Genomic DNA, 21,391 nt, shown 5'->3' on the forward strand with positions numbered 1-21,391 from the left:
CAATACTCTGACCAATAAAGGACAGCATACCAAACACCTTCTTCACTATCCTATCTACCTGTGACTACTTTCAAGGAGCTATGAACCTACACTCTAAGGTCTCTATAGAGACTCGGTGGCAAATGTTTATGGAGATATCTCATAACACTCAGAATAAGGATAGTCCTACAATAAAGAAAGACTCCAAAGGGATAACCTACCAGGGTTAACTAAAGAAATTAGGGAAAGCATTACACTTAAGGAAAAAGATGTATGGGCCAGAATCGAAAGAGTGGCTGAGAATAACCAAAACCCTAATCAGGAGAAAGTAATTAGAATAAAACCAGGAATGTGAAAATGCTGAGCCAGAGTTTCTACAGGAGTTTTACAAGGAAAAGAGTGATGTGAGTGTTGGCCCCCTGAAGAATGGGAGTAAACCATCAATTATTTTGAAATGGTGGATGAAATGAATGTAGGCAACACAAAAATATTCCAGTACTAGCTATAAATCAGGAGCCGGAATGGAGAGAGGAATTTAGTAAAATTAGAGTTACTGGGGAGATGGTGCAGAGCAAACTAACGTAGCTATGAACTGACAAGTTTCCATGTCCAGGTGAATTCCATCCTGGAGTCTTGAAAGAGGTTGCTAATAAGATCGTAGGTGTTAAGTTTTCAAAATCCTCTAGTTTCAAGATTGGTTCCATCAGACTGGAAAATAATAAACATAACCTTTTATTCAAGAAGGGAGGAAGGCAGGAAACAGAGGAGACTGTAGGTATTTTGAGGAAGAGTCACAGTTGCTGCCAGACCTATTGAGCTTTTCCAGCAATTTCTGTTTTTGTTTCTGATTTCCAGTATCCACAGTTGTCTTGGTTTTTAATAAACCAGTTAACTTGATGTTTGCCATTGTTAGAATCAATTATTGCTGCACACTTGGAAAAATCCAAGGGAACTGAGAAGAATCAACATGGTGTAAAAACAAAATCATGTTAGCCAGTTATTGGAGTTCTTCGAAGAATAAAGGGAAACCTATATTTGTACAATACTTGAATCTCCAGAAGTCATTTTGTAAGGTGCCACATCAAAGGCTATTGTGGAAACAAGGATAGAAGATTGGTTGGCTGGTAGAAAACAGAATATACATACATGGGTTTGGCAGGATGTGACAAATGTAATCCTTCAGGGGTCTGTGCTGAGCTCTCACCTTTTTACAACTTACATCAAAGACTTAGACAAGGGGGGATGGTGGTGAAGATGTGGTACCTAAATTCACAATCAACACCAAGACAGATCGGAACGTATGTTATGAAGCAGACAAAAGGAAGCTGCAGACAGATATAAATATGTTGAGAGAGTGGGCAAAGATCTGACAGAAAGAGTATATATGTGGGAAAATGCGAAGCTGTTGACTTTGGTAGGAAGCTTAAAAAAAGCAAAGCATTATATAAACATATAATGACTGCAGAAGTGGAGACTGTCTGTGTGGAGTTTGCACATTCTCCCCGTGTCTGCATGGGTTTCCTCCAGGTACTCCCACAGTCCAAAGATGTGCAGGTCAGGTGAATTGGCCATGGTAAATTGTCCATAGTTGTTAGGTGCATTAGTCAGAGGGGGTTGGGTTACTCTTCGAAGGGTCGGACTTGCTGGGCCTGTTTCCACACTGTAGAGAATCTAGTCTAATCATAACTTTGCAATTTGTTTTGGTCAGGGAAAATTACCTGGAGTAAGATAGCTAGGTTGACTACTAGATTTTGAAACAGGGAAAAATGTATTCACAAAATTACACAATGAAACACAAAGAACAGAAAAAAGAATGCCTACAGAACTCAGTTTATCTAACTAGACTTAATTATGCTGTTCTGAACATACACAACAGTCCCAATAAGCAAACTCCCTTTAAAACCCAGTATAAATGGAACACATGCTTACAGGTTGAAGTTGAAGGGCAGGAAAGAGGGAGAGTTTCTAGACAGCTCCTTGTTGAACTTCCCAGTTCAAGACTGAACTAAAACTGCTCAGCTCAGCTAGAGAGCTGACCACGCCCCTTTCATTATACATGTCACTTCTAAAACCTGACTACTTTGGCCTGAAGTCTCATCTGTTTACATATGAACAACAGGCCTCTCAAAATCCTTTTCATCTCTGTACCAAACCAGACTGATTGGAGCCCGGCCCGGTTTATTGCCCCTCTGAAAAAAATCAAGGACAGTGTCTCCTTGAGCCAAGGAACAGCTTTTATGGAAAAAAGGCCTAGCTTTGTGACAGTGAAGAATTAGATAGGGGAGCCGAGGGCACAGATAGGCACATTGGAATATGATGTTGCTATGACAAAGACTTGGCTGAAAGATGGGCAGGATAGGCAGCTCAATATTTCTTGTTAAAGGCATTCAGACAAGATAGAGAGAGAAATATAAGAGGAGAAGGGGTACAATATTGATCAAGAAATTGATTAAGGTGTTGAGAGAGGCAAGGGAGGTAATACCAGGGGCCCTGACAGTAATTTTCAGATCCTCTTTGGCCACAGCTGAGATGCCAGAGGACTGCTAACATTGTCCCACTATTTAAAAAGGGAGGAAGGGATAGATCAGGAAGTTACAGGCCAGTCAGTCACCACAGTTGTGAGGAAGTTATTATAAAAGAACTCTGAGGGACAGAATATATCATCACTTGGAGAGACATAGTTTAATCAGGCATGATCAGCATGGATTTCTTCAGGGAAAATTGTGTTTGACATATTTGATTGACTATCTTGAGACAGTAACAAGGAGTGTGGCTATGGACAATTTTACGTGGTTGAGAGGCAAGAAGCAGAAGCGGTGGTAGAGGGATGTTACTATTTTCAGTGGGATTCCACTGGGGTCCCACTGGAGTCAGTGTTGAGGATCTTGCCTTCTGTGGTGTACATTAATGATTTAGACTTGAATGTAGGGGACATCGTGTAGAAATTTGAAGATGAAACAAAAATTGTTAGGATAATAAATAGTGAAGAGGATACCTGTAAACGGCAGCTGTACATCGGGGCAGTGGCAAATGGAATTCTACACTAGAACAAGTCAAAGGGATTACTGTACAAATGGTAGGATTTTAGAAAGTCCTGAAGACCAAAGGGACCTTGGTGTGTGTATACCCACAGATCCCTGAAGGTAGCAGGGCAGGTAGATAAGGTCATTTAGAAGGCACTTCGGGTACTTCTTTTATTACTGACTCGTAAGGTTTAGATTAGATCCCCTACATTGTCGAAACAGGCCCTTTGGCCCAACAAGTCCACACCGACCCTCCGAACAGCAACCGACCCAGACCCATTCCCCTACACATAGACCTGGACCCAATATACTGGCCACTACAGCGGACAGCTGAAACTGACAACCGGAAGCAGCAGGGACAGGCCACTATAAATGCCGGAGGAAACACCACAGAAGCGCTTCACAGGAGGCTCCCAAGCACTGAGGATGTCACCTACACAGGGGACGAAACGTTTGCAACAAAAACTTCCAGCTCGGCGAATAGAACCACAGCAACGAGCACCCGAGCTACAAATCTTCTCACAAACTTTGAATCCCCTACATTCACCCCTGACTAATGCACCTAACACCACGGGCAATTTAACATGGCCAATTCACCTAACCTGCACATGTATGGACTGTGGGAGGAAACCAGAGCACCCAAAGGAAACACACACAGACACGGAGAGAATGTGCAAACTCCACACAGACAGTTGCCTGAGGCAGGAATTGAATCCAGGTCCCTGGTGCTGTAAGGCAGCAGTGCTAACCACTGAGCCACCGTGCCGCCTACAGAAAGGCAAGCAAATTATGTATAAAATGCTGGTTTAGTCACAATCGGAGTCCTGTACATAGTACTGGTTATAGATAAGGGGTCGGTTTAGTTCAGTTAGCTGGACAGTTGGTTTGTGAAGCAATGTGGTGCCAACAGTGTGGATTCAATCTCCTCATTGACTGAGGCTACTGTGAAGGATTCTCCTCTCAACCTCTCTCCCCTTTGCCTGAGGTATGGTGACCCACATGTTAAGTCACCACCAGTCATCCCTCTCTAATGAGAGAGCAGCCCTATAGTCTGGTAAGACTAAGGTGACTTGACTTGACTAGGTTATAGGAAGGGTATGACTGCACTGAAAAAGGTAGAGAGGTCGTTACCTGGGCTGGAAGCTCTGAGGAAAGATTGGATTGGCTGGGATTGTTATCCTTGGAGCAGTGAAAGTTGAAAAAGGACCTGGCAGAAGTGTATAAGATTATGAGGGACAGGAAGGCACTTTTAGAGGAGTCAATAACCAGGGAGGCAAAGATTTAATGTAAGAGGTAGAAGATTAAGAGGAGAGTTGAGGAGAATTTTTTTCACACAAATGATGGTGAGAGCCTGAAACTTTCTGCCTGAAAGGCTAGTTGAGTCAGAAACTCTCCCAGCATTAAAACTGTGTTTAGATACTCACTGGCATTGCCATAGCCTCCAGGTCTATGCGGCAGGGGCTGGAAACTGGGATTAGTGAAGGCAGACGCTTGGTGACCAGCATAAACATAATGGGCCGAATGGTTTCATTCTGTGCTGGAAACATCTATGAATCTATTGTGCTAAACCCAAAGGCAGTTAATGGCAACAACATTAAACAATCATTGCTCAGTATTTATGTGAGACATGGAGATGACATTGGTAAATGAGGTTCATGATATAATTGCATTAAAAATAAAAAGGAGAAACATTAAACAAACTGAACCAATTAAACTCAGATGATGAAACTCAGAATGCAGCTGAATTATGCCTGTGCTGCGTGAAAGAATCTAGGGACGCTCATCAAGTTTGATACTTGAAGAGGATTCACTGCTTTGTACTGACAGGTAACTAATGTTATACGTTTAATTAAGAAGACAATCTGAAGACACCCAGACAGCTATGGACCAGTCAGTTTAACATTGGAAATCCTACTAAAGAAGAAACAAAAAACGTCGAGACACAAAAACGATCATGAAATGAGTATGGATTTCAAAAGGGAAGATCTTGCTTAACCAGCCTAATTCAATTCTTTAAAGAGGCGGGAAGGAGAGATGATAAGGACAACACAGCCCCCAGTGTGGTACGACAGTAAACCATTGAATAAAGTTAGAATATTCAGAACCAGAGGTCAAGTCACTGTGAAATAGATGCTGGAAATTCAACATTAACAAAGCAAACGCTGGAGAAACTCAGCAAGTTTAGCAGCAGGCGTGGAGAGAGAAACAGAGTTAACGTTTCAAGTCCAACGTGACTCATCCCAGAATTGTCACAACTGGCTAACTGATAGAATACACGGCAGAAAAAGTGGTAAAGGGCAGCTATTCACTGTGGCCGAGGTCTTTGAGTCTTTCAAAAGTTAGTACGAGGACCACGGCCCTTGACACTTTATTTCAATATTTGAATCAAAAACAAATTGCTGTGTTTTCCACAGTGAGGACTCGTTAAAGACACTTTCACTGACAGTAAAGCGCCTTTAGACATTCGGGAGGTAGGGAAAGATGGATATAAATAATTTATCTCACTGTAAGCCATTGACTGGTTATACTATGACTTTGATGTAATCTTACAAAAATGGAAATTTAAAGAACTGTTTTTTCAATGTAGTGACATTGGTGCGAACAAAAAAATGGACGGACTCTAATAACACAATTGTACAAGATCTTGGAATCTGCATTCCGCAGAGCGAAGCCCTCAACAAATACTGGATGCGTAGGCTGTAATAACTGCAGCCCCTCTCCCGTCGAACTTATCAGCTAGCTCAGGACTGAGTTGTGAATGGACGCCTCTCCCTTTCAAATTCTTACAGAGCTGGGTTCTCGTGGTTTGGCTTGAAATCTCGAATTAATTAAATCGAACTGTCTTCCTGAACAGAGGACAGGACAGCTGAGGTTAATGTCCTTATCAGTGGCCCCTCCCACTAACCCGCCAAGAAAATCTTGAAATTCGTTTGACCTGTGCTGAAGTAGTTGCTGAGGGAGTGGTATATAAAATGGTATGTCTAAGTGTGTGCCTTTATACGTTTTGAAACCTTAGTAACTCTACAGAATAGAAGATGATGTTTTATATGTTTTTGCAGGCGCTGTTCAAGGTGTTAACGCTATTATTTTGCGGAGCTTTTATTACGATCTATGGTTCAGGTAAGTTTGTAAATAAGGTGACTAAGTCTTTTAGTGTAGATAACGTCTCTAGCGGAAACCTGATGGTGACCGCTACTCTTTGCTTTCTGGAACATGTAAACTTCTTCTAAAAGCTAGTGCTAACAATATTCGTATAATCTATTAAGGTTGTTGGGGAAATAACGAAATGCTAATTTTCTTTCATGTAGGATGAACTTTGTATCTCAATTCCGTAAAATATTGCTTAAGGTTTTAGCTAAAGCAATTCTTGTATTTGGATTTCTTGTCATCTTTTAGTAATGCTCTCTTCTAGACAACACGAACGTCTCATTCTAAAGTATGAATCTAGTTTAAGTTGTACAGCAATTAGCTTTATGACATGGGCAGTCATTAGGTTTGAAATACCAGTTTGTTTTTCTAGCACTAAATTTTTTTTTTGCAAACTTATGTAGATCTTTAAGAAGCACTTTAAATCTGGTGTGACTAGTCATGTAATGTGTAGACTATTTGCTTTAGTTCATAGCTACTAACTAGTTTCTTTTGGAGTATGACTAAAGTTTCCTAATAACTGACATGACTTTCCATGAAATGGAATCAAAACTGTTCCTTTAGTACTTTTAATATTTCACATGTTTACAATTTTTAAAGTGGCTACTGAATTTTAACTTGCAGCAAGTAAGGTAAAATATTCTAAAAGCCTAAATTTGTGTTGACTTCATTCAGGCTGTGATCCCAATCCTTGTAAGAATGAAGGGACCTGCACTCTTGTAAATGGTGATGCCCAATGCAACTGTGCTCATGGGCTTAAAGGAGCAACATGTGAAGGTAAAACTGTTTGCTTTTTGATGGGAGCAGCTGCCGGGCTGAGTGTTCTCACTTTTGGGATTTTCATACTCTAGTTTCTTATGAGTACACCATGGGTAGTCTGACTTCCAGCAACTAACATACAAATAAAGATTGTGTTTTTACAACACCAGCAAACAGTTCTCCCTGTAAGCTGACAGTAAATGTAAGCTTTTCTCCTTCAGTGGTACTCACTGTCTAGCTGGCTTGCTCTGACCTTGCATAGTTTTTGCCCACATTCAATCAGAATGGTTTCCAATATTTATTCCACACTTGTCTCAGATTTTCTTTATCTAACCTTACTGCTGCTTGTTTCTCAGTGTGCAGCCCCATAAGTGTTCCCCAGAAATTTAGTTTGATAACTGTTTCCTCAATTCCATTGTTGTCTGAACTATCACTGCAAACCCTCCATGTTGGGGGGGAAATGGGTGAAAAACTCCAACCTGCTGCCTTACAGCAATGGGGTCCTAGGTTTGATTCCAGTGTCTGTGTGGAGTTTGCACACAGTCTTGTGTTGGTGCGTTTCCTCCGGGTACTCAAGTTTCCTCCCACAGTCCAAAGATGTGCAGGTTAGGGGAATTGGCCATGCTAAATTGCCTTTCGTGTTAGGTGCATTCATTAGAGTGAAATGGGTCTGGGTGGGTTACTCTTCAGAGGGTTGGTGTGGACTGGTTGGGCTGAAGGGCCTGTTTCCATACTATAGGGAATCTAATCTAAACCACACACTGAACAAATTGAAGCTATTGTCTTTGCTTCTCTTGCTGAGGCTAAACCAGTATCATTTATGGAGAAAGTGAGGACTGGAGATCAGAGCTTAAATGTGTTGGAAAAGTGCAGCAGGTCAGGCAGCATCAAAGGAGCATCCTACACCTTTGCTGCCTGACCTGCTGTGTTTTTCTAGCAACACACTCTATCACTCATTTATGCAAGGAAGAACTGTCTCTCTCCATCTGTCGCAGCATTTTGAGATTTTGCTTCTTTATTACTATGGAAACAATTACCCTAAAGTTAGTTACCCATGAGACTGAACTGTTCTAATGCACTCTTGGCTGGTCTTGGTTCTAGCAATGCAAAGCAACTGACCATTAACTTGACTAAGGTCTTGTTGAGCCATCTTGTATTTCTGTTGAGCAAAATCTCATTATCCTCTTCCCTCCAATCCTTCCTAGCAGTTATCTTTATCTGTTAATCCTAGTCTATATTTTGAATTTAGCTATTGATAGATTTCAATTAACATTCTGAAATTTCTTCTAAATATCTGATCTACTTTGGGCACTCAAATTAAACCTTGGCTTCAAATTAAGTTGCAAAAGTATAGGTGTTCCTGTGTCAGATAGTTGATAGATTCTAACATCACTTTTTATTATGTAAAACTATTTGGAGTAGGAAGAGATTTTATTTGCAATTCTTTTATATCCCCAGATATAAAAGTGGAAGTGATCTGTGAGCAGGCTTACATAAAAGTATTGGTCCCAAAGGATTACTTTGACTGGAAAAATGTAACCCAGGATGCTGTCCAGCTGTTTGAGGGTTCCTGCAAAGCTGCAAGAGAAGTTAAAAATGGAGAGGAATACTATGCAATCACCATACATCATAATAATTATTCAGACTGTGGTACTGTTGTAATGGTAAGATTTTATTGAATGTGTAAAAGTATAAGCCAACTTCATTCTTTAGCACTCTGTCTTGCTCAACTTCCTGTGCTACCAGAATTCAGTGCAACTGTCTCTAATTAGACAGATGTCCCATAAGCATTCTAATTTAGCTGATCAGCGGTCAGCTGTAAACAGTCACAGCATCAAACACCTAGTTTAGTTTTGAGCTTAGCAGCAACTTAACAGTTGTACATTTCAACTTGTATTCATGTGATTCATGAAACTAAACATAGTTCAGGTGTATGAAAGAGGACTCCTTCCACTGAGGTTGACTGTTTTGGTTTTTTTGTGACCTCTTCCCAGCTAATGGAATGGGAAGTAGTTTAAAATTGAGAATGAGAAAATGGATTTTACTTTGGCTGACCCAAAAGTTCCCAAAATGGGATCATAGACCTGTGGTTTTGCATAACTGGACTGAATGCAGCTGACTTGTATCAAGTGTGCATCATTTGTTTGTAAAATCTCTTGGCATTTAAAAATTCATGCTTATTTCTAAAACTCTGGGCTTATCTTGCCAAGTTCCATGTTGAATTCTGCGTTACCCTTTCTAAACAAGCTACTGCATTGTATGATGTTTGGCTTTGTCATATGTTGCACTCATAAACTGTTTATGGTCAGAATTGAATTGAGCTAGTTAGGCCCTTGCGTGGTCTTTGACCCCATCCCAAAACTCATCTTGGGCTATAGATTAGCCCAATTGAGGCTGGTACAGTATAGTTTGGCCAGAAGGTGGGCTTGGTGTGAGGTAACACCAGTGCAGTAACCACAGGGAGCTCATGCCATAAATATGGCATGATAGATTGATCTAACCATACTGGTAGTACTTGGCAGAAAGCTCTTCAAGCATTCTACAATACAAATGGGTGCATTGTTTTTTCTTTGAAGTGTTAGTTTTAAGCCACTTGCAGCATTGGTGTTGTCCAACTGGTGTACTGCTGTTTAATGTAAATTAATATCAAATTAACTTTTATGCAAAAGCTGTATTCCATTGGGGAGACTAACTTGTCCCTGTGCTCATAATTAGCAATTTCAATTTTATTGTACATGTCTAGGATAAAATGGCTGATAAGTTTCTAACAAATTTTGTTCACTTTCAGAGTAATGCTACACATGTCATGTACATGAATGGTGTCCAGACCAGACACATAACTGGAGTTATCACCAGACTTCCTTCCGAGTCAATTGACTTCACTTGTGTATACACTCGTGAAAGAATAGTGCGACTTGAATTCCCAATACAGCCGAAAACAACGCAAGTTCTTAATACTTCTGTTTGTTCAGTTTTTACTGTAGCTAATTTGCCTGTTTAGAGGAATGATAACAATGTGAAGTTTAAGTCTAATTCATTATTGCTAGTGCAGATATGTACACAATTGGCAAGATCCTCACTTGTCTTGACCATAATATAACTGACTTCAATCTCTTTCTGTGGACTTCTAACTTTCTACTACTGTAGAAATATAATGTGGGGAAAACATTGTTTGAAGTAACTTTTGTGATCTGAGATCACCAACATTAGAGGAAGTGTTTGCAGCTTAAGGTATATCAATTTGCACCCCTGAGCATTATCAAGCTTTCAAGTTCTTGATTCTTTATTTCCTGTGAAAATGATTTTGTGATTTCTTCAGGATTGCAGTGTTACATGTGCAGGAAGGAACAGTCACTGTATCAATGGCCTTGTACAAGAGCTCAAAGTATGAAAATGCTTATATGGAATTACCAGTTCTTCCATGGATGGAGAGGTTGTATATCAGTGTGAAAATTGAACCAGGAGAAAATAACTTTTTTGATTTAACTATCAACGATTGCTGGGCCACACCAACCCAAAATCCAGATGACTTGCCCCAGTATTACCTGATTAAGAAGGGGTAAGCTAACACTACTAAAATTGCAGTGTCCAAGTTGGGCATTTTTTCCATGTCTGTATTGTAACATTGCAGAGTTGTGGTTAAATTACAGTTCTGAGTTTGTGGTCTATCTTTGAATATAAGAGGCAGGACAGCCCTTCAAGGATACTCCACCAGTCAATGACTAATCTGTCAAGCACAGCATTACCTTGTTGATTCCCTTAGCCTAATAATCTAACTTAACACTGGTTGCAATTTCCACAGGCTCTTCACACTGGGTGAAAAGTCTTAAATGACCTTTTCTAACCATGGAGTCCAGATTCTGGACTCCCCAGTCATCAGGAACATGCTTCCTGCATCTACCTGTCTAAACTTTGTTAGACTTTAGATTTGAAGCTTCACCCACTAGTCCTATCCACACAAGGATAATATCCTCAAACTATCAAGGGTCGTTTCAATTGTCGGATTTTAGGAAAAATTGGAACTCAAATACAAATTGAAATTCAACTGGTCCTCCAGTGAACTTTCTGTGCTCTCCCATCTGAGTGTGCCTTTCCTTGGATAAAGAAACAAAACACTTTAAATTACAGCTGTCTGATTAGGGCCTTGTATAGTTTTAGCAATACCTTTTCACTCTGGAAATAAATATTTTGCTAGCATCCATAAAATGGTGAATCTGGAGGCCAGTTAGCTCTATTAGCTGGACACATGGTTTAAAAATGGTGCCAACTGCATGGTTCAATTGTCAGGACAGCTCTCCTTGCCATGAAGAACTCACCTCAGCCAGGAGAAGTTGAGAAGGAATGGTGATCTTTTTTGTAATTAAACTACCATCAGACTACACAGGGTCTGGTAGGGCTGTAATGGCTTTACATTTTTAACCCAAGTCTGGATATTAGCCCTTTTGAGTTGTGCACTTCAGGGGCCCCTAATATTTCTGCAGTCTTTAGCTTTATTGTCAGACTTTTTTTTTCTAGTCTGACTACACTCTTGTTCACCATACTCTAATTTTGGGCACCATACCTCAGGAACGATACTAACCCTGGACTGGGCCCAGAGGAGGTTCGTGAGCTCTCTCTAGAATGAGGCTTATGAGAAAGGTTGAGGACTTTGGATCTGTACTTGGAGTTTAGAAGCTTTGGAGTGGTGGAAGTTAGTTCTGAAACTTAGAATACTGAATGGCCTGGACAGAGTGGACACTAGGACAGTCCTTCCACTGGGACTTGAGGGCACAGCCTTTAAAGGAAGATTGTTTTTAGACTAGAGATGGAGAAAATTCTCTCTGGCCAGAGTGGGGGAAATCTGGCCTTCACTAGCACAAGGCTGTGGATGCCAGGTAATTCTGAAATTTTAAAATAAGATTTCTTTTGTCAAGGAAATCAAAGGTCACAGGGAGAAAGTATTTTCCTTATTGGTCATGATTGAATGGCAGAGCAGACTTGATGGACTGAAAGGAGCAGAAATTAGACTAATGTCTTGTGCATAATCTCTCCTGCCCCAACACTACATTCCAAATGTATGTAGTTAGCCTTGTATAATAGGAAATTTCTACTAATCTACTCTTGGGCAAGGATTTTCCTAATCAACATAGTCTAATTTACAGATTGACTTGTCTGAGCCAAGTGAAAATACTTAATGTGACTTGCCATATGTAGTTGTGGCAGACAGGTTGGAAACAAATTGGGTTTTCCCATGCAGGTTCAAATCCCCTACACCTTTTTAGGGTGACTCAGTGATTATCACTGCCTCTGTACAAGGGGCCTTGGGCAACTCTGGAATTTGCACACTGCATGGGTTTCCTCAATATGCTTTAGTTTCCTTCCCCTTCCATCAAGTGGATGGGCAGTGTAGCATCGCCAATAGTCCAGGACCAGGAAATGTAGCAGGGATAGGGTAGAGGAAGAGTCTGGGTGGGATGCTGTTCAGAAGGTTAATGTGGACTCAATGGCAACTGCCTTTCTCCCACTCTACCGATTCTGGTTGTTTCATCCTTTCACAAAACTTCAAGAATTATCGGAAAAATGTTGGCCTTTCAGTTTAAATTGCCCACAAATCTTGATCAACCAGTTTTCTAACTGGTAAAAGGAGCTTTGTTCTCTCCACTAATCCACTTTACACCATTAGAGGAATGTCCCACTTTGGCCTTGTAAAAACATGCTAGCAAGTTGCACCTAGTCCACTGAACATTAATTTGATTTCTGTTTTAGGTGCCCTGTTGATGACACTGTACAGTATCACAATCCAATAGGAAATGAGACTATGGCAAACTTCAGTGTGCAGATGTTTAGATTTGTGAAATATCCAGTTCTATTCCTACATTGCAAGACTGAAATTTGTGCAGCCAACAGCCTGGAGCCTTGCATGATTGTAAGTTTGTCAAAATCTTAATTGAGAATTCACCCATCCTCCAGCAGTATAATTAAGCAGCACTTAATCTAATACTATTCATTGCCTTTAGGACTGTGCCAGCCTACCATCCCTGAAAGCAAAGAGAGATACTAATACACAATATGAAGGGTTATTAACCTATGGACCTATTCGTTGGACTTTCTCTGGGACAAATGTATACCAAGTTGGCAAACCTAGTAAGTTGTGTAAAAATGGGATGAAAGTGCACCATATGACTCTTATCATGACCTAATCAAGGATGTTCTTTGCTTCTATACTAGTTGACTTCAACACTGTCATGCAACTACCAATCTAATGCCAAGTTAGCATTCTGCTTCTCAGTCAAAAAAGTGATATTAGCCAAAAGTCACATTAAAGCTCCCACCACAATTCCAAAATGGAAGGCTGTGTGGAGCTCTCAGAAATGGGAGGACATTCAGTTGTCATTGTTTTGAGGTGCCCTTGTACTAAGCTAAGTGCTGCACTGGCTCAGTTACCAAGCAGGTTGGTCTGTGACCAGATTGTGGACTCAGTGGATGACATCTCTTAGATGTTGCTGTATAGGCAAGTTAACTCTGTCCTCTTTAGACAAAGGCAGCCAAGATTGCTTAGATTTAGGGTCCCACATGGGTTAGATCACTTAAGGTTGGAAGACCTTTTGAAGGGCATAAAACAGATTTTTAAACTACAATTGACTGGCTACATGCATACTTAAGTTTATCAATTTCAAACTGTCACATCTTGTGGTAAGATGAAATCTAATGACTCCTGCACATTAGCCTGGGGTCTTGGACTAAATGTCCTGTGACCTCACCATTACCTACCTTGTTGCATCATTAACTCTTGAATGCAGTGTCTAAAACCAGGTAATTTAACAATCTAAATTATTTAACAGTAGTGGTTACTTGACCAAACATTAAGACTAAATGTCTTAACTGAAATTTTGTCTTCCTCAAAAGCTGTTTCCTGCTTTTTAAATGCTGTCAGCAATTGTTTTGGCAGAAACTAATGTAATTCCTCTTTTCCTTCTGCAGACTTGATGCTTGCAACTGTTCCTGGCATTGCTGTGATAACTGCCATGGTGTTTCTTGTCCTTGCAATTACTTTAGCTAAAGTAATGAGAAAGTAACACTAGCTGAAATCAAATGTAAAGAACAAAAATAAAGTAGACAATATGCATTACACTGTATAAGAAATTAGTCTTCTGCACTTTCATTTTAATGGGATTTCTAATACTTGGACCAGTTTAGTGGTATTAATTTGATAAATGAGTTTAATTAAACTCTTGAACACTACAACCCATGGTTAACTTGTGCTGTAGACCACTTTTAGTCATGTAGGTTTCTAACCACAAGTTTTTTAACTTTAACCCACTTTTGTCTGCAATAGTTATCAAACATAAGTCACAGCACAAACAACCCTTTGGTTGAACCAGTCCATGCTGAACATAATCCCACACTAACCTATTAGCACTTGGCCCATATCCCTCTATTTCCTATTCTTGTACTTATCTCTATCTTTAACTGTAACTTCAACCACTTCCTGTGGCAAGTCCTTCTCCACAAACCACACTTTTGTGCCTCCTATCCTAGAGCAATGACACTTGCCACTGGCCTTATCTACACCCCTCCTATAAACCTCTAAGGTCAACCCTCAACTCTATGCTCAAGCAAAAAGTCCCAGCCACTTTATTCAAACTCTCCATTCCTGGTAAGTTTCTCCTGAACCCTCCCCAGCTTAACACTTCATATGACAGGGTAACCAGAACTGAACACAGGCCTCACCAACATTCTATACAAGCTCAACATAACATCCAACTCCTACCTTCAAAGGCCTAGCAATAAAGGGAAGCATAGTCCAGCATACTCAACCATAATCACCTAGTTGAGTGATTTAAAACTACAAGGAATTGTATCTGAACCCCTATATCTCAATTCTACAACACTAAGGCCTGACTATTCAATCTTGCCCTTGTATTGCATTTGGATAAAACCTGACATTTAACCAAGTTAAATTCCACCTGCTATTCATCAGCCCATTGACCTGATCAAGATCAAAAGGTAAAGATAATTCCTTTACCATCCACTACACCAATCTTGGTATCATTATCAAACTTGATGATAACCATGCTTCCTATATCTAATCAATTATAAATGGCAATTGGTCCCACATGATCCCTATGGAACACCACTGCTTACAGGACTGAAAAGCAACCCTCTATCTCTAACATAGTCAATTTTGTATTCCATTGGTAAGCTCACCTTGACACGTGTGATCTAACTTGAATCAGTCTACTATATGGAACCTAGTGAAGGCTTTACTGGACATTTTACTTTAATATCTATTGCTGTCTTTGATCTTGGTTACTTCAACTTAAAGTTTGAGATGCACTTCCCTTCCAACTAGACAACTAGCATTCTTCCCCTCCAAATGCATTTAATCTAATCTTTCAGAATTACTTTCAATACCTTAGCCACTACAGGCAGACCTGCAGATCTATAGTTCCCAGGCTGCTTGCATTCTTTAAGACATGACATTAGCCACTTGTGATTCAGCACCTCAACCATACAGATAGATTCCTGAAGGGACCCTACAATTTCTTCCTAACATCAAGTGTTGGGATACACTTGATCAGGTCCTGGAGATTTTAGATTCCCTACAGTGTGGAAACAGTCCTTTTTTTGGCCCAACCAGTCCACACCAACCTCTGAAGAGTAACTCACCCACACCCATTTTCCCTCTGACTAATGCACCTAACAATATGGCCATGCTAAATTGTCCAATCTGCCTGACCTGCACATCTTTGGACCTTATCTACCTCTTCCTTTCTAAGACCTCCAGCATTTCCTCTCTGTAACATGAACTCTTTTCAAAACATCTATTTATTTCCTGGAGTCTTCTAGCCGCCTTCTCCACTAAGATTCAAAATATACAGCTCTCTCATCTCCTAAAGTTCAACAAAGATGACTTTTTTAAGGGCCTCCATTCCCTGGTCTGTTGCTCTAATGTATTTGTAGAATCTTGTGGTTTATTCTTAACTTATCAGGCTCTCAGCATCTGCCTTTCTGGTGTCTTCTCAATGCCACTATATATTTTAATGTTTTGAGACTGATTTGAACCTGCTGTTTTATATCTAAACCTCAGTCTGTCTTCACTTATTCTCTATTCCTACCAGCCTTCTCTTCAGTTCAAACAGAAGATAAATATTCTGAATGTCTTTATGCTTTTGAAAGCCCTCCACTTTCAGATGCCACTAACCCACAACTGTAATCAAATTTTTGACAGTTCCTGTCCCATACTACTAAACTTGTCTTGCTCCAATTAAACTGTTTTCCTCTTTTATGGAGGCTATCCTTCCAATTCCTTTTTTTAAAGAAAGAACAAGGATCACTACACCCAAAAGATTCTTCTCCCTTTTTTTTTCCCCACCCCCACCCATTAGATTAGATTCCCTAGTGTGGAAACAGGCCCTTGGCCCAACAACTCCACACTGACCCTCAGAGTAACTCACCCACTCATTTCAGTATATTTCCCCCTCACTGCACTTAACACTATGGGCAATTTAGTATGACCAATTCACTTAACCTGCACAACTTTTGGAATGTTGGTGGGAAAGCAGAGCACCCCAGCAGAAACCCGTGCAGACTCCACAGTCATGCAAGGCTGGAATCAAACCCAGGTCTCTGGCACTGAGGCAGCATTGCTAACCACTGGGCTGCCAATTATTCAGCCAATCACATCTTAAGAGGTCAAGTGTTGCTCCTAGAAATGTTTCATTCCTCTTCAGTAGCAACATGGTTTTAAGCCTGACACCAAGAAGCCGTGCATATTCAAGATTCTCACTACCACAATCTCCTGTCCATGCCCTCGCTAGGAGTCTCTCATTGATGAAAGCACCACCAAGATTCCCTCTTTTAATGCCCAAATATGCACACTCTATTTTCCTGAGCTCCTTTCCAATGGTACCCAGAACTGGGCTTCTGTTTGACAATAGCCATAGTGACTTCTGACAGTCACCTCTCTGATCATGCTGTCTAGCACTTGAGTCTACTCTCCTAACTCTCATGTGCTGTTGACATTAATCATAAGAAACTTACAATAGCACCTTGTCATACCTCTTTGCCTAAAGAAATGTATTAATATTAGCATGCAAAAATAAGTCAAACACTTCAGTTTTAAACAAACCTAGTCTCTTGGCCAAACGACTGAATTAAAGAGACTCTTGCTGACTCTGCTTTCCGTGTTGGTTTTTTTAAACACCACTTTCCTTTTTGAGAGCTTTCTCCAAGTTCTCAAGCTATTAGCATAATTATTTTCTAAACAATCCTGTGACTTTTTTGAAATAAGTAAAATTATTCCAGTTTCATAGAGCAAAAAAAGCCCATCCACTTGTAGATCTTTCAAAGAAACCTATTAACAAAACCATTTTTGGACAAATGTACATAGTTTTTTGCTGCACAGTATCAGAATCGCTTAGTTTAATGTGAAAGTAAATCTCAAAAGAAGCCTGAATTTCGGGAGCAGCTGCAAGGTCTCCACTATTCTTAATCTCATTTTCCAAAATTTGGCTTGTGGCGTTTGAAGTGCTCTTCTAATTGAGGATTAACTAAAGGTTCTGAACTCTACCCTGAAGCAGTGAATTCCAGATAACCACCCTCCAACTGAAAAGGTTTCCTCCAATCTAACCATGTTTTGAGAATTTAAAGCTGACATCTTGGAGGAAACTTTCCTCACCTACCCTGACCATGCCACAATGTTTACACAATCTGAGCCCACCCCAAAGTCATGACTAGAGCTCCCCATCTATCCAGTCTCATGGCTGATTCACTGCAACTCCTACCACTTTCCTGATCACTCCTCTGCCCTTTATAGGGTCTTGTAATTGCACTACTGTGGTAACCAGAACAGTAACAGCATTCTACTGTAGTCCAGCTTACATTTAATCTTCACAACCAATAATACTTTGACCAATAAAAGCAAACACTCCAATATGTTGTCTTAACCATAGTTTTCATCTACCTGTGGTTGCCTGAAGGGTTTATGGGTATGCTCTCTGGTTCTCTTGACTTCCTATAGTCATGTGCCAATATGGCTTCACTTTTAAATCTCCTTTCCTACAAATTCAATGGAGATGGTCTGTCTGACCAAAAGCAGCAAACTTCAATGCGATATTGAGGGAAGAATTATCAGCAAAGCTGACCTGTAGAGCATGAGTTGCTATTCATTCAGCTTCACTGCAGCAAGCTGATTGAGCAAAGAGCTAAAGCTGAAACAAAAAAAACCTTGCTGGAGAAAATCGGCAGGTCTGGCAGCATGGATGGAGAGGAAAGTGGAGTTAACACAAAGTCCGGTGACTCCTTCAGAACTGTTTGAAGGTGGTTTATTAAAATGGCAAGTGACTGAGTCACTCACCTAATATTAAAAAAAAGTCATGATTTGGAGATGCCGGTGTTGGACTGGTGCGTACAAAGTTAAAAATCACACAACACCAGGTTATTGTCCATGGTAATTAAACTTGTTGGACTATCACCTGATGAAGGAGCGGTGCTCCGAAAGCTAGTGTGCTTCCAATTAAACCTGTTGGACCATAACCTGGTGTTGTGATTTTTAACTTTTTAAAAAAATGTCTTTTGTAAAGATTGCCCTAAGTTTGCATTTGGGTTGTCTGTTTGTGCTGTTAATGAGCTGAGGTGACTGCTGAGCACCTATTCAAGCACTTGAATCCAACTTAATGATTAACTTTGTATAGTTCACTTTTGGTATTTCTGTCCCTTCAACTAAGTGATTCTGATACTGTTTTATATTTTCCTTTGTTACTGGTAACCATTTTTTGAAAATTTTCTGAATAGTAAGTTCCTATTACTTCATCTGACTAAAACCTTAACACGTTCCACTACACTTGTTACTATAGATGTTGCCAGGACCTTTTTTTTTCCCCCCCCCAGCCCTTGTTTCACATGAGTAATTGGTCAGGATTGGGAATACATCCTGTAAACATTCAACAGGGCATTCTATAAATTGAATATATGGAGACATAATTACAGGGAGATGGGAGAAGAACAGGATTCAAATTATCTCGAAGAGCTGAGCTTGGAGGTTCCCTCTTCAGCTTTTGTGTAGCTGTATTCTGTTGAGTAACTTTTAATATCTTTTTAGTGGAAGTTTTCGGAATTTGTTGACAATTCTTGTACGAACTAGTGAAGGCTGAATGTCAACTGTCTTTATTTCTTTCCCCAGTTTTCAGTTAGATGGGCATTGCTCTGAAACTACTTAACCCAATGTCTTACACCATTGATCAAGGTCCCTTTTTAAGGTTGCAAGATTTTTTGTTCACTCCAGGGCCATGGGCCTGTTCCTTGTTGTTCCCAAAACGTCAATTCTCCTGCTCCTTGGATGCTGCCTGACCTACTGCGCTTTTCCAGCAACTCATTTTTCATTCCTGAAGGTGGTAAGCTGCCACCTTTTGAATAGTTGCAGTTCACTGCCAAGTGATCTGTCTGGTTTCATTTCTTTGAAACTTTGTAGTGGCATAGAGACATACAGATGTGTGGCATGGAAACAGACCCTTCAGTCCAATTTGTCCATGCATACTAGGTATCTTAAATTAATCTAGTCCCATTTGCCAATACTTGGCCCATATCCCTCTAGAGCCAATATCAGAATGGTGCTGGAAAAGCATAGCAAGTCAGGCAGCATCCGAGGAGCAGGAAAATTAACATTTTCGGGCAAAAGCCCTTCATCACGAAAGAGGCTGGAAGCCTCTGGGCTGGAGAGATAAATGGGCTGGGGGAAGGTAGCTGAGTGTGGGTGGAGTAGATACGTATGAAGGAAGATTGACAGGTGAGATAGGTCATGAGGATGGTGCTGAGCTGCAAGGTTGGAACTGAAGTAAGGTGGGGGGGTGGGGGGGGGGGAGGGCACATAAGGTGGAGGAGGCCCAGGACCTGGATGTCCTCAGCAGAGGGGAAGTTGAAATGTTCGGCCACGGGGCGTTGAGTTTGATTGTTGTGGATGTCCTCTGAGTCCCTCTAAACCCTTGTTACAATGGAGTGGTTTGCTCGGCTATTTCAATGGGCAGCTGAGAGACTCCTAGAACATTACAGCGCAGTACAGGCCCTTCGGCCCTTGATGTTGCGCCGACCTGTCATACTAATCTGAAGCCCATCTAACCTACACTATTCCATGTAAGTCCATATGCTTGTCCAATGATGACTTAAATGTACATAAAGTTGGCGAATCTACTACCATTGTAGGCAAAGCATTCCATACCCTTACTACTCCTGAGTAAAGAAACTACCTCTGACATCTGTTTAAAGTAGCCCCCTTGTGTTCGCCGTCACCATTCTTGGAAAAAGGCTCTCCCTGTCCAACCTATCTAACCCTCTGATTAAGTCACCTCTCAACCTTCTTCTCTCAAATGAAAACAGCCTCAAGTCCCTCAGCCTTTCCTCGTAAGATCTTCTCTTCATACCAGGCAACATCCTAGTAAATCTCCCCGGCACCCTTTTCAAATCCTTCTTAAAATGCAGTGACCAGAACTGTACACATTACTCCAAGTGCGGCCACACCAGAGTTTTGTACAGCTGTAACATAACCTCATGGTTCTGGACCTCGATCCCTCTATTAATAAAAGCTAAAACACTGTATGCCTTCTTAACAACCCTGTCAACCTGGGTGGCAACTTTCAAGGATCTGTGTACCTGGACACCGAGATCTCTCTGCTCATCTACACTATCAAGAATCTTACAGTTAGTCCAGTACTTTGCATTCCAGTTGCTCCGACCAAAGTGAATCACCTCACACTTGTCCGCATTAAACTCCATTTGCCACCTCTCAGCTCAGCTCTGCAGCTTATCCATGTCTCTCTCTAGCCTACGACATCCTTCGTCACTATCCACGACTCCACCGACCTTAGTGTCGTCTGCAAATTTATTAACCCACCCTTCTATGCTCTCATCCAGGTCGTTTATAAAAATGAACAGCAGTGGACCCAACACCGACCCTTGCGGTACACCACCGGTAACTGGATTCCAGGATGAACATTTCCCATCAACCACCACCCTCTGTCGTCTTTCAGCAAGCCAATTACTGACCCAAACTGCTCTATCTCCCACAATCTCATTCTTCCACATTTTGTACAATAGTCTACTGTGGGGAACCTTATCGAATGCCTTGCTGAAATCCATGCAGGTAGTGAAGAAGGCTAATAGTATGCTGGCCTTCATAACAAAAGGGATTCAGTATAGAAGCAAAGATATCCTTCTGCAGCTGTACAGGGCCCTGGTGAGGCCACACCTCGAATATTGTGTGCAGTTCTGGTCTCCAAATTTGAGGAAAGACATTCTAGCTATTGAGGGAGTGCAGCGTAGGTTCACAAGGTCAATTCCTGGAATGGCGGGACTACCTTACGCTCAAAGACTGGAGCGACTGGACTTGTATACCCTTGAGTTTAGAAGACTGAGAGGGGATCTGATTGAGACATATAAGATTATGAAAGGATTGACAATCTGGAGGCAGGAAACACGTTTCCGCTGATGGGTGAGTGCCGAACCAGAGG

General features: G+C 40.9%; 1 protein-coding gene across 1 annotated transcript; it reads left to right on the plus strand.

Annotated features, from left to right (window-relative positions):
• Positions 1 to 5,882: 5,882 nt before the first annotated feature.
• Positions 5,883 to 14,030, plus strand: LOC122558687 (pancreatic secretory granule membrane major glycoprotein GP2-like). Its single transcript, XM_043707479.1, has 9 exons — positions 5,883 to 5,977; positions 6,062 to 6,122; positions 6,825 to 6,926; positions 8,367 to 8,572; positions 9,697 to 9,851; positions 10,228 to 10,467; positions 12,654 to 12,813; positions 12,905 to 13,031; positions 13,869 to 14,030. The coding sequence occupies exons 1-9, from the start codon at positions 5,975 to 5,977 to the stop codon at positions 13,961 to 13,963; spliced, it is 1,149 nt and encodes a 382-aa protein (XP_043563414.1). The 5' UTR covers positions 5,883 to 5,974; the 3' UTR covers positions 13,964 to 14,030.
• The last annotated feature ends 7,361 nt before the right edge of the window (positions 14,031 to 21,391 follow it).

Source organism: Chiloscyllium plagiosum, chromosome 17 (genome assembly GCF_004010195.1).
Source record: "Chiloscyllium plagiosum isolate BGI_BamShark_2017 chromosome 17, ASM401019v2, whole genome shotgun sequence".
Classification (NCBI taxonomy): domain Eukaryota; kingdom Metazoa; phylum Chordata; class Chondrichthyes; order Orectolobiformes; family Hemiscylliidae; genus Chiloscyllium; species Chiloscyllium plagiosum.

Excerpts from the sequence above, each read along its gene's own strand:
- LOC122558687 (XM_043707479.1), top strand. Across the intron at positions 9,852-10,227 it reads CCAATACAGCCGAAAACAAC|GATTGCAGTGTTACATGTGC; the intron begins GCAAGTTCTTAA and ends TGATTTCTTCAG. Across the intron at positions 10,468-12,653 it reads TATTACCTGATTAAGAAGGG|GTGCCCTGTTGATGACACTG; the intron begins GTAAGCTAACAC and ends TTTCTGTTTTAG.